At 42.7% G+C, this 14,158-nt stretch overlaps 1 protein-coding gene across 2 annotated transcripts in view; it reads right to left on the bottom strand.

Moving 5' to 3' along the window:
- Positions 1-14,158, bottom strand: part of HCRTR2 (hypocretin receptor 2) — a 67,057-nt gene that overhangs the window by 6,857 nt on the left and 46,042 nt on the right. For both annotated transcript variants that reach the window (XM_090031388.1, XM_090031389.1), the window contains exons 5-6: positions 7,622-7,842; positions 2,559-2,680 (exon numbers count right to left, since the gene is read on the bottom strand). In XM_090031388.1, coding sequence (XP_089887514.1) covers positions 2,559-2,680; positions 7,622-7,842 — 343 coding nt within the window. The remainder of the gene's footprint in view (positions 1-2,558; positions 2,681-7,621; positions 7,843-14,158) is intronic.

Here is a 14,158-nt window from a genome sequence, read left to right as displayed (position 1 = left end):
CAGGGATGGTACACAGGGCACAAAAATCTCAGGCAGGCTCTTGGAAGCTTGGGTTACCAGGCTTCCAGTGTCCCATGCACCAATCTTGGCACCTTCTCCAGCCACCAGCATACCCAGCCACCTTAGTACCACTTTCCTGCACTGCCCCAGGAGCAAGACAGCTCATTCCGGGGAGGTTCCAGGCAGTGGGAAGGTGGTGGGGACAGTGCACAGGGCACTGAAAGCCCACCAAGTCTGAGCTTCCCCAAGCACACCTGGGATTCCAATGCCCCTTGGGCCATTGGATTGGGCTGGGTGCTGCCCGTGAGCTGGGGCAGCACCCACCCAGCTAGCACCTTGCCCAGGTGGCCCTGGGGGACACCACAACTATGGAAGGAAGCACCAGGCTCCTTCACAGCCCCAGGATTGCATGACCCATCAGCAGCTCTGTTGCAGAGCACCTGGGTGCTCTGCTCCTATAAAGAGGGGACGTGTGTAGCAGGGCACTGAGATGCTTGCTACATACTGCTCCATAAGAGAGGAGCCCATCTATGGGTTGCTAGGGCAACTGCTGTGGGTCAGCTGACAGGAAGGGGCAGGGCCTGGCTCCTAGAAAACTCCCAGGCTGAGGCCAGGCAGGCAGTTCCCTGTTAGCAGCCATAGAGGGAGGAGCTCTGCCGGACTGACCAAAAAGAAGAGGCTAGACCGCAGGTATAGCTGTGAGACTGGGGGAAGGATAGAGCACCCCTGATGTGGCAGGACTAATGTTATAGCTAAGCGGCTTGAATTTCTGTTGTAGCCAAGAGGCTTGCGTTTCTGTTTGCTGTTTACAACCAGTGGTTTGGGTGAGGCTATTTGGTTGGAGGAGGGGGGCCACAGTAGCATGGGGACCCCGATGCTATAAAGGGCACAGCATTTTGGGGGTGTACTGACCCTGGCCTCAGAGAAGGTGCAGCACTTTGGGGAGCACAGACCCCAGCCCTAAAGCAAAGGGCCAGGCATGAGCCCAGCTGTGGGGGTTTGAGACCCTGAGGAGGAGAGTTGGGGCCAGGCACGGCTATGGCCACATGAACCCACCTGACAGTGAGAAGTCCCAAGGCAAAGGGGGCAGTGAGAAGCCCTGAGGCAAAGAGGCAGAGATTGACGAGTGCCAGAGGGCGCAGTTGCAAGAAAAGGCTGTGGAAAGCCAGAGCACCTGTGGGGTGCAAGCTGCAAGACAAGGGATGCGGAGAGCCCAAGCGCCAGAGGGCACTGTGAGAGATGAGGGCCGCAGAGAGCCTGAGTGCCAGAGAGGGTGCAGAGAGCAAGACTGACCGAACAACGTCCGGTCCATCAGCGAGGCTTGGGGCATGGTAAAGGGGCTGTTGGAACCACGCATAGCCCATAAGGCTGGGGAGCAGGAACACCCATTAGTGCAACACGGCTAATGCACAGGAGTAGAACTGTGTCCAAGAAGACGAGAGGCAGCCTCCCTTTTATTTATATATAAGATCAAGACGTGGTGGGCGAGAACGAGGGCGCTTTAAAGTAAACTTGGCACGGTAGGGGGCGCTAGGGGAGATCACGGCCACCCCTAGGATTCCCCTCTGTGACAAGCATACACAGGCAGGCTCCATCGGGGGGGGAAAAAAGAAGTGGGGGGGGCCCTGGACCTTCCCTCCGTGGCACCAGTGACCCCCAAGGGTACCCAGGCAGGCTGCTAGTGGGCAGATGCCACCTGGGGGGTGCTGCCACTGTGAAGGGAAGGACCAGGGTCCCCCACAGCCCAGGGGCTGCTGGCAGCTCCCCCTCCCCACCCCCCAGCTGCTCAAAAGGCAGGCAGACTCTGTAAAGAAAAAAAACGTTTGGGCTCCTGACTACTTTTTTTTCTCCTGGGTGGAGCCTGCCCATGATGGAGGGGGAGGGGGTGGTGTAAGCTGACAGCAGGCTGTCACTGCTTTGTCACAGTGATGGAAGCTCCTAAATTGAAATGTTGGGTCAGAATTAACAACCCATTAAAAATCCACCATTTCAGTTTAGGGGAACTAAACCCCCCTCACATGTACAAGTGTCCTTGATCTATAGCATACATATTTGTTATTAGCAACAATCTCATATTAATAATAAAGTCAGGTAAAAAAAAGAGAGACTGGTAAATATACTTTTATGAATATAACATTTAGGAATGTTCATTGAAATTCCTTATTTTTTCAAAACCTTTCAAAAAATATTTATTGTTTTCTATCCCTTCTAAAAAGCCATATTTTTCACTGAGATTCCTGCCAGTTGAGGCCTAACGAGGAATAACTAAATTAAACAGAAATTTTCTCTATTTACTCAGGGCTTCCCAATACTTCTGACCCTTCCTCATGGTCAGATTCTGCCACTCCTACTCAAATATTTGTTCCCCTAAAGTGAATGAGGATACTTAAAGCCCACAGAATGCTTGAAAGTGGTACTGAAATCATGATTTAGAGCTAAGGCCCTATGGTAAGTTGTGCTGTTCTTAATTACCAGGTAAGACTTCTACCATATTTTTACCACTTACTATACTTAAACTAAACCTTAACCTTGAAACCTAACATCAGCTAGAAACTTACCACTAAGAAAATTATAAATAATAGGGTTTGCTGCACTGTTTGCATAAACAAGCCAGTGTGAGAATGTAAACCAGGCATACACCGTCTCTCTGTCATCAGCATGGTTAAACATGCCAAAAACCCTGCAGAATAAAGGAGAAAAAAGAGAAAAACTCTGAGAGGTGAGGCATAAGTTTCTGAATATAAATCATTTAAAACTTTATTTGAATGCCATTTCAAAGACTCATTTGCCAGAAATCCCTAGATCAACACAGCCAGCTTTCTCTAGAAAATGCAAAAACTCTACCCAAAACCAGAGTCTGTATGTTGTAGGATCTTTGTCCAGCTTCTGGTTAAGGAGGTTTGTTAGAATTATGCCAGCTGAATAGCTCTGTCAGCTCAGAATAGCCAGACTTGAGTGACTCTGGAAAATATCCCATTTCTTCTCCACAGCCTGCCTTTTGTAGGAGGGCACCACATTTAATCATTGTGGATTATGCAAAAAATGTCCATGATGATTGTGGATGATACTTTCCTCCCAAACACTGCACCCTGACTATATGAACAATTATAAATTTAGAAATGGTACCTGGCATTCAACATTTAACAGAAAACTATATGTGTTCCAGATAATTCAGTCTGTTTTAATATAATCCTCCCTAGCAATGACAAAATTATGGTCATATCCTTCTCAATCAGAGTCACTCTAGGATAGTGAACAGTGTCATCCCTCCTCAGTCTCCCCAATTTCTTCCTTTTGTTCCTGTTGGGAGTTGTGTGAGCACATAAATGTAACCACAAAATTATATGTCTGGCTACAACACTACCATGTTTTATGGCTATTCTGGTTGATAGACATGACAAAACTCTTGATTCTTTATATTGTTCCTTGAGTTGCCTATTACTTTACTGGCTCACTGATTACTCTTATTTTAATTAAATAACCATAAAAAAACAGTTCACTGACTTAAATTCATTTTGGGCATGCTTTTCAATCTCAGAGGCATTGAAAATCTGTATATTTTTTTGCTTCTGATTAACAATAAAGGTTTGTGTGCTACCTGTTTTTGGGAAAATCTATAGCCTTGCAAATAAACTAGTTGTTTAATAAATGAAATACCAGACCAAAAGTTTGGGGTCTATTTCTGCTTCTCATACATGTAGCAAATGATATCCAGTGTGATAAAAGGTAACAACCCCTGCACACACACACACACACACACACACACACACTTTGTCTCCAGTTCTAAATTGTTCCTCTATAAAAAACAAAATATTTGAGCCATTTGTTTGCAGGAAGCAAAAATATCATTTAAAAGGGAGTTTTTATTTTAGGATATTTTTTTCCAAATTTAAATTTTAAGAGTCCACTGCAGAGCCCTCATGCCAAGTTATATGGATACAAGGGGGCAAAGAGCCCTGGGCTGCTGGCTGCCCCATCTCCACATGCTGCTCCGTAGCTGGCTGGGGTGCAGGGTGCCTTAATGTGGAGGCTGGTTGCAGGCTAGCTTCACATTGAAGCACTCTGTGCCCTGGCCAACTCCCAGCAGCACAGAAGGGGCCAGGAGGACCTGGGTATGGGCAGTGTGCCCACAGTCGGACAATATGTCCCACAGCAAAGTGCATGTGCACGGGTGTGCACTGCAGCACAAAGTAGTGGCGCAGATTTGTGCAGCTATTATTTGTGCCCCTATAAGTGCACACCCCTGTTCATCTGGATGTACCCACAGAGTGCAAAAGTGTGTTTTTGTCCTAAAAGTTCACAATCTAAATGGTCAAGGTGTTGGAGGGAAAACTGAGATCTAATAATCATAGAAAGTTAGAGCTGGAAGGGACCTCAGAAGGTCATCTAGTCCAACCTCCTGCTCAAAGCAGAGCCATCCCCAATTAGATCATCCCAGCCAAAGCCTTGTCCAGCCATGTCTTAAAAATCTCCAAGGATGGAGATTCGACCACCTCCCTGGGTAACCTGTTCCAGTGTTCCACTACTCTCCTAGTGAGAAAATTCTTCTTAATATCTAACCTAAACTTCCCTTTGTGGAGCTTGAGACTATTGCTTCTTGTTCTGTCATCTGCCACCACTCAGAACAGTCTAGCTCCATCCTCTTTTGAATTCCTTTTCAGGTTTTTATTAAATCCCCTCTCAGTCTTCTCTTTCCTAGACTGAATAAACCCAGTTCTCTCAGCCTCTCCTCATAAGTCATGTCTCCCAGCCCCCAAACCATATTTGTTACCCTCCACTGGACTGTCTCCAATTTGTCCACATCCTTTCTGTAGTTGGGGGGAGGGGGGAGAAAAACTGAACACAATACTCCAGATGGGGCCTCACCAGTGCTAAGTAGAGGGGAATAATCACTTCCCTGGACCTACTGACAAGACACCTAGCAATGCAGCCCAGTATGCCATTAGCCTTCCTGGCAACTAGGGCACACTGCTGGCTCATATCCAGTTTATTGTCCACTGTCAACCCTATGTCTTTTTGAAGAGCTGCTGCCCAGTCAGTCAGTCAGTCAGCCCCCAGCCTGGACTGGTGCATGGGATTGTTCTAGCCTAAGTGTAGGACTTTGTCCTTGATGAACCTCATGAGATTTCTTTTGGCCCAGTCCTCCAGTTTATCTAGGCCACTCAAATCTTAGTCCTACCCTCCAGTGTATCTACTACTCCCCACAAATTGGTATCATCTGCAAACTTCCTGAAGGTGCAGTCTATGCCATCTTCCAGGTTGTTGATGAAGATGTTGCACAAAACTCACCCCAGGACTGATTCCTGGGCCACTCCACTTGATACTGGTTGCCAACCAGGCATTGAGCCATTGATTATTACTCACTGAGCCGTATGATCCAGACACCATTCATCCTGCCTGTACTTCCTTAGCTTGCCTGTGAGAATGTTGTGAGAGACCATATCAAAAGCCTTGCTAAAATCAAGGTATCCCACATCCACCGGTCTCCCTGCATCCACAAAGCCAGTCACCTCATCATAGAAGGCAAACAGGTTGGTCAGGCATGACTTGCCCCTGGTGAATCCATGCTGACTGTTCCTAATCACCTTCTTCTCCAAGTGCTTTGAGATGGATTCCTTGAGGATCTCTTCCATGATTTTTCCAGGGATTGAGGTGAGGCTGACTGCTCTGTAGTTCCCTGGATCCTCCTTTTTCCCTTTCTTAAATATGGGCATGATGTCTGCTCTTTTCCAATCATCTGGGACCTCTCCTGATCACCATGAGTTTTCAAAGATGATGGCCAGTGGCTCTGCAATCACACCAGCACCCTCAGGTGCATCCCATCTGGCCCCATGGACTTGTACACATCCAGCTTTTCTAAATAGTCCCTAATCTGTTCTTTCACCACTGGGAGCTACTCACCTCCTCTCTAAACTGTGCTGCCAGATGCAGTAGTTTGAGAGCTGACTTTGCCTATGAAGACTGAAGTGAAATAGACATTGAGTACTTCAGCATTCTCTGCATCCTCTGTCGCTAGGTTGCCTCCCCCCACTCAGTAAGGAACCCACACTTCCCCTGATCCTTCTCATGCTACTGACATACTTGTAGAAACCCTTCTTGTTACTCTTCACATCCCTTGCTAGCTGCAACTCCAATTGTGCTTTCGCCTTCCTGACTGCATCCCTGTATACTGGAGCAATGCTCTTATATTCTTCCCTAGTTATTTGTCCAAATTTCCACTTCTTATAAGCTTCCTTTTTGTGATTTAGTTTACTAAAAAGTTCTCTGCTAAGCCAAGCTGGTCTTTTGTCAGTTTCCCTGTGCATCAGGATGGTTTGTTCCTGCACTCTCCGTAAGGCTTCTTTCAAGTACAGCCAGCTCTCCTGGGCTCCTCTTCCCCTAAGGCTGGCTTTTCAGGGGTCCTGACCATGAGTTCCCCGAGTAAGTCATAGTCTGCTTTTCTAAAGTCTAGGGTTCTTACTTTGCTGTTCTCCATCCTTCCTTTCCTCAGGGTCCTGAACTCAATCATCTTGTGGTCACTGCTGCCCAAGTTGCTATCCACTACATTCCCCACCAATTCTTCCCTGTTTCTTAGTAGCGGGTCAAGAGCATGGCCCCTAGTTGGCTGCTCCAGCACTTGCACCAGGAAGTTGTCTCTGACACTGTAAAAACTTCCTGGATTGCCTGCACACTACTGTATTGCCCTCCCAGCGGATGTCAGGGTGATGGAAGTCCCCCAAGAGAATTGGGGCTTGTGATCAGGAAACTTTCACTAGCTTCTTATAGAAAGCCTCATCTACCACTTACTCCTGGCCTGGTGGTCTATAGCAGACCCCCACCATGACATCACCCTTGTTGCTTTCCCCTCTGACCTTAACTGAGAGACTCTCAAACGGCCTATTTCAGTTTCATACTGGAACTCTGAGCAATAATATGGCTCTTTTTACATAAAGTGTGACTCCTCCTCCTCTTCTCCCCTGCCAGTCCTTCCTGAATAGTTTGTACCAATCTGTGACAGTTTTCTAGTCATGCAAACTATCCAATCAAGTCTCTGTTATTCCAATCATGTAATAGTTCCACTGCTGTGCAAGGACTTCCAATTCTTCCTGCTCGTTTCCCAGGCTCCATGCATTTGTGTACAGGCACCTAATAATGATTCACCAAAGAACCCACATCAAATCAGTGGCAGAGCTGGGACATAACCATGGGCCATGTCACTTTTTTAAGGTGTGGAGTTTTTTTTACCTTTCAGATCTCCCAGGGATGCCTCCTGTCCCTCCCCACCGACCCTCTGTACTAAAAAGTAACAGTTCAGGGAATGCCTGCATGTGCGCTGTGTGGATGGGGCTGCAATGCCATATACTGCACATCCACGCTCATCTGGACACAGCCCTTGAGTGCATTCACAAAAAGAAATGGGCATGGAAGTTGAGATAAATGAGGTAATTTTCATAAATAAAAGCCAGTATGAATAATGGTTCTACAATCTTTCACTAAAGTTCTGCCAGCTGATTGGTTAGCTCAGATTCTTTCCTGCATTATGTGGGTGTCTGTCAGTTCGAATGAATCAAATTGTATCAGAGAAAACTTCTTTTTGACAAAAAGCTTTCCTAAGGTATTAACTATTTCTGGATAAGTTTACCTTTTTAAGACATTGAGGATACTAATTGGTAGATAGCAAAGTGCAAAAACCAAGAGAACAACCATCAGCATACGTGCTGTTTTTCTTCTTGCTCGTATCTGTTTTATTTCAGCTGTCACAGCACTAATCCTTGACTTTGTTGATTGTCCCAGCCCCCGGGGCTGTGCTGAAAACTGTAGTGGCTTCCATTTTCTCTGAACTATTGAAGAAGTTCCTGGGATCTGAAAGAACAGAGAGTAAGTGGAAACTTCATTATGGATATTTGCTCTATTTGTTGCAGTGAAAAACAAACTCTGTAGGGAGTAGCTAAAAGAGAAGGGGGATATGCTGACAGAAAGTTTTACACTGCCAATTTTTCCCATAGATTGCAGTCATCAAACACTGCTCAATTAGGAGAATAAATAAATTTAAGAAGCTGTTAATAATAGGTTTATTTTGGTGTGCACATAAATACAAAAATATGCATACAAACCAGGGTATATAGCTTTTCAAATACCCATAATATTTTCAACATGTTACCTAACTGCCCAGAAGGGATTTGAACACTATTTTTGAAAGGTCTTTGTGGGGAGAAGGGGAGCGGGAAGGCAGGGGAGTAGAGAGGGGGCAGGCAATGGGAAAGTAGTCATTTTTTCCTGCATTGTGATTCTGGCCAAGGGGTTGAGGGACCAGAGTGATTTTCAAACTACAACTGCATAAACACATTCCAGTGATCTGGGACAATTATCCTGGTAGAAAAATGTATCCCTAGATGCCTGAACAGACATTTGACTGCTGAGCCCCTGAAAAAGAGAGAGTTTTCAGTGATGCTGCTGCATAGCCCCTGGGAACATATCTCAGCATCCTCTGCAGGCTCCCTCCATCTTCCTGGAGACAGACTAGTAGCAAAGTACAGGGAATCCCTGATTGCCTGACCCAGATTGCTCAGGGTCAACTCATCTCTCCTTGCAGCTCAACATGGGGCATTCTGAAGAAGCCATATTCTGCTCCTTGCTCGGCTAGAGCAGTAGAGTCCAGTGAGTGACAATTTCCTATAGGAGGGTAGGAAGCAAAGCACCCTGGAATACAGGAAGACTGTGGTATGGTTTCTCTCAGACGAGAACATGTACAGACATTCATTCTCTCAGAAGAAACTTTCCAGGGAATTATTTAATCCTGATTGTTCCCAGGTTGTTTCTCTCCTGGAGAAACCATTTTTATTCTTGGAGAAAAATTCTAAACACCTGTATGTGTGTGATTTCTCTTGGAAGAGCAGCAGCTCTCCCAGGAGAAACTGAATGTTTATTTCCAGCCTATGCCTGTGTTTCAGAATGCAGGGAAGTGAATTCAAAACATTTATGTAAAGATAGTCATGGCTAAATGGATTAATGCTGGTCCGCTATGCTCTTTGAAACTTATTAAACACAGCCATTTCTAAAGGAGTGCCTGTGGACTATTTTCTCATGAAAAAAATCAGGTTAGTGCTAGAGAATGCAGCTAAAGGGTGAAAAGACAATATTCTAATTAAGGAGTAAGGCACAGAATGAAGGAATAGGTTATACAGTTAAAGATGTTACAATAGATGGAAAAAGAACCACTGGGGAAAGAGGTGCTCATTTGTGTCTCCTTAGAAGATCCTTTTGGGGGTTACGCTTATCTGCCCTCACATGTAAGCAACACATCAGAAGCCAGATGGGAGAAAATGTTTCTACCTTTCTGAGAGTGGTTAGGGTTGGAAATAAATTAATTTCCTTGAATCTGTCTCATTGCTGAAAATTAACTAAAGTTGGACATCTGGAATTTCTCTACATATGTTGCAGCCCCCTCTCAAGCATTTTAAAATCAATGAGATGGACTCAAAATAAGCATGAAATTAAAAATGAAGGAAATGACAATAGCAACAGAAACTTTTGTTTACCTTCTCATTTTAGTGGGTTCTTACAAAGCTTCCAATTTCTAGGTTGCATGTGATCCTTTTGAGTTGAATATCCAACCTGAAGCACATGCACCTCCTTCTGGTTGTCTAGTGAGAACTCCATTTTTATTCTAACTTTTTCCTCTTGTTGGAGTTCTAATGCTGTCTTCTTCCCCACCCCCCCCAGTCCTTCACTTCTCTAGGTAGGCACTTGACTTTTCCATTTTTCCTCCACTGGCCTTGATATTAGTAACTATAACCTCCCAGCAAACAATATATCACTGTACTGGGGGTGCATATAACAGAGGTATATTTTAAGATTTACTCTATTATTGATGTTTTTATAAACACAAAGCAAATAAAATTTGAGCTGTAACATTACGCCCAGATTTTGGGCTAAAATCAACAGTAGCATAATTTTCATATCTGAGATGTATCTTATTGCAAAGGACTTATTCTACTTTAATAATGGAATTTCCTCTTATAAGATGACTCTTCCATTTCACTGCTGTGGTATTACATTAAGAAAATGAAGAGGGTGGAGGTGGAACCCGAACACACACACTAGAAATTGTTTTTTCCTCTTTATGGTGTGAACATTTCATTTTTCACCAAAATTTTTGCACCCGTTTTTTTGTAGCTACTCCCATTTAGATTGAAAGAAGTAGATCTTGTCTCAAGACTTGGAACAGCTCATTTCTAATGAAACTTGAGACATGATTGATGATGCTGTGATTAGAGAAGTTTTATCTACTATTCAAACAGCCTCTGGCTGGGATCACAGATATAGATTGCAGCAGAATATACACAATGTGCAGTTGCCTTAAACTACCTATTGAATCTTTACGTACTCAACAGAAACTCCCATAGAATTTATCTATAGAACCCCATTCCTGAGTTATATATACTTTGGGGACACTCAAAGAATAAGAAGCATTTTCCATTTTAAGCCAATAAGCAAATAATATAATAAAATATTCTAGGCAAAAAACAAAAATACATAAATCCTACAGGGCTGTTAAATATACTAGAGCTTGAGGGGCATTTAACTTGATTTACATATGCCTTCATTATTAGTTAATGCATTAATAACCACATGCATACACAAAGAACAAATTAATTTTCTAGATGTTATAATAAAAATGTATTATAGTCTAAGTTTAACGGGTATGATTTATAGAATGCTAACAAGCTAACTAAACATCCTCAGTAGTTTCACAGTAACATTTAGAATGAACATAGTTAGTACTGAAATTGTAGAATACCCATTTTTTAACCCCCAACTTTAAGTCATTTTTTAAAGATGCCTCTATAACAGCAGGAAACCCTTCAAAGTATAATAATATTTGTTTAAAAAACTGAAAACATTTTAAAAACAAAAAATGATGGATCGAATTCTCATTAAACTAAACTAATGGAAAGAAATGTATCTTAGTGTAAAAGAACATAAGGTTTAATCAATATAAGTCTATCTAACTTTCTGGTAAGTGGAATGTGTGTCAGCATGTTCATCATAGAGAAACTGCTTAGATACCCTTTTTAATCTCCTTTTTAAAATGTATGGGGAAAATATTCTTTTGAATTGAATATCTCCCTCTTCACTTGTAATCAAAATAAATTACTTTGACATTATTGCCCTTTCTTTCATAAAGACTTTAATTCTGAATTTGTAAATCCGTACCAAAAATGCCTGATTGAAAGATATGATTGAAAACTTCCAGAGTTGCCTGAGAGTAAAGGTGGTCCAAGATTTTTACACAAGGTAATTTTTGAAGATTCACTTTGTTGATACCCTCATTTGAAAACAGAAATAATTTCAACTGGTTTCTTGTCAAGGCTTGCAGCTGTCTTCATTAGCACATTGTATTTTTGTATGCATCTGGAAAGATCATTTGTACAGTGCAGTAGTATTAGTGTATTAACTGACATTCTGACAAACAGCATAGCTCTTTAACTGTGGTTATTATCAAAGAATAAATTAAAAAACATGCATTTAATTTACACTAAATAACACCTACTTCATTTTGAAAGATGCTTAATGTTTTCTGCAAATCAATTCATGTTTCCTAATAAGATATGTTACTAATTTTCCTTAGTATGACACTTTATGTGCCTTGTCTGAATCTACGCTAGGAAAAGAGGCATGTGTAATTCTTTACTGGAGATAATCAAACATTAGTAATTGTAACTTTTTTATTGTAGAAGCTAATTTCTAGGGTTTTCATATTAGTATCATCCTAACATTAGTTGTCAGTGTGGATAATGCAAAAGATCTTAAAACTGTTTTAGACTGACATAATTAAAAAAAATATCCAGCCAGTTAACATTTATTTTTATGGTTTAGGTGCAGTCCATATGATTCACTCTGGTTTTAAATGTTCATACCAAAACACATGAACTTAAAATCTTGAATAAGTAATATTATATATGCAAGGATCTAAAACTGCAACTAATACAGTTTTAAAGCAACTAGGGCAGGTTTACATTTGTTTTAATTTTGTAACACTTAAATCTAGGATAATATTGCTTTGATTAATGGACTGATGACATCACAACTCCCTAAAGCCATATGCCTTATAGTATATTTTGGTTTTGTAGGTCAGCAAATTTTACAGGAGATACATATCCTGGCAAAAATATTTTCAGGATGTTTTGCTTTGTTCTGCATGTATTTGGATTTTTTAAGTCTATGAATGAAATCCATAAAATATTAGATAGAGCTATATATAGCACACATCACATAAAGTATTATATTCTTGGCAGGACATTCAATTTCAGATGTCGTCAGAAGTAATGACAGGATAGAAATTACTCAAGGCTATATTGAGTATGATGCCTTGTAAGAGCTGCCTGGAAATTATAAAAGTGGAATCTCTCACTTCACATGACATTTACCACTTTACTGGTCCTTTAGTGGGTAGCAAGGAAGTGCCACATATGGGTTGACTAAGTCCAGAGCACAGCAATACAGAAACAGTGTGAAGTACAAGCAATTGCTAATCTGCTCAACCTGCTCAGGCACTGAAGTGATGATCAAGCAGCTTGCTAATTTGTGCAGCATGAAAATGGCAAAAATTTTTTTTGAAATACTGTATACCATTTTTGCTTACTTAATTTCGGGGGGGGGTTGTCTGACTGGTTGTTTCTCTGTTCTTCATTTTGCTTATCATTTCAATAAAACGTTTGACAAAACGGCCATGTGTATGAAAAATCTGATTTCACATTTCTGAATTTTGAATTGTTGATTTCTAAACCAGCCTTTGGTCACACAGGGGCTCATTATCACAGATGAATGTAACAAAAAAATGTCAAAGAGGCATTTGACAGATATTTAAGTTGAATAGGTTCATTTTTGAGTTTGTAAGAAAGGAGGAAAAAACTTTCCACACATCTATACTCCAGCAGCTATGAAAAATGTACTGAAGAGGTGAACTGAATGCTCTGGTGATGGTGCTATAGAGAGGGTTTTGGCTTCCTTGACCACAGCATGCACTTCACAGACAGACGTCTTCTGGGAAGGGATGGTATCTACCTCATGCTGAAGAGAAAGGTTCTTTTCTTGGTCAGGATGGCAGACCGCCTGGACAGGGCTTTAAACTGACATCACCAGGGGATGGGGGAGGGCGGAAGCAACAAGCAGAGCAAGCCAAGGGTCTAAAAAACAAATAACCATTACAACAGGAAACAACAGGAAGGGCACTACAGCATGAGCTGAGGCAGTGGAGCTTCCTCAATGTGACAGGAAATGGAGGTCCTCCAGCAGAGGGCTCAAATGCCTGTACACAAATGCCAGGAGCATGGGGAAAAAACAGGAGGAACTGGCCCTCCTCCTTTCCAGCAGGAGCTATGATATCATAGGGATAACAGAGACCTGGTGGGACTCTACCCATGATTGGATTGTAGCTATAGAGGGCCACACCCTGCATAGGAGGGATTGCATAGAGGAAAAGGGTGGAGGTCTAGCTGTATATGTAAAGGAGTAATACACCTCCTTGGAAGCTGCAATTGAGGAAAGACAACTTGAGATCCTCTGTGTCAAGTTATGGTGGGGACACAGTGAAAGGGACCCAACTGTAGGCATATATTATAGACTTCTGAATCAAGATGAGGTGCTAGATCTGGACTTCTCCAGTGAACTGGAAGAGGCTGCAAGAGCATGGGATATGGTCATCATGCAGACCTTAACTACCCAGACATCTCCTGGGAAGAGCCCTCAGCCAGATCTGACCAGTTGCATAGACTCCTGCCTTGTATTGACGAACTCCACCTGTCCCAGGAAGTATATGGGTTGACCAGAGGAAATGCACTTCTAGATTTAGTTTTGGCCAAGAGGGATGACCTGGAGAGTGATCTGATGACAGAGGGTAACCTAGGCAACAGTGACCATGACACTATCACTTTCACTGTCCGTCACAGGACTGGGAAATCTGTCAGTCAGGTACAAATTCTTGACATTAAAAAAAGCTGACTTCAGTAAGCTAAAAGCTTTAGTGAATAATACCCTACAGGATCATGGACCTCAGGGAAAGAGTGTGGATGAAGAGTGGTTGTTCCTCAAGGACACAGTCTTTGGTGCACAGAAGTTATCCTTACCTGTAAGCAAAAAAGTTGGCACTGGGGCTGGTAGCCTGTCTTTGCTCAAT

Source organism: Crocodylus siamensis, chromosome 1 (assembly GCF_052110815.1).
Source record: "Crocodylus siamensis isolate JL-2025a chromosome 1, ASM5211081v1, whole genome shotgun sequence".
Taxonomy (NCBI): Eukaryota; Metazoa; Chordata; order Crocodylia; family Crocodylidae; genus Crocodylus; species Crocodylus siamensis.
This window is presented reverse-complemented; position numbering and strand designations above follow the sequence as displayed.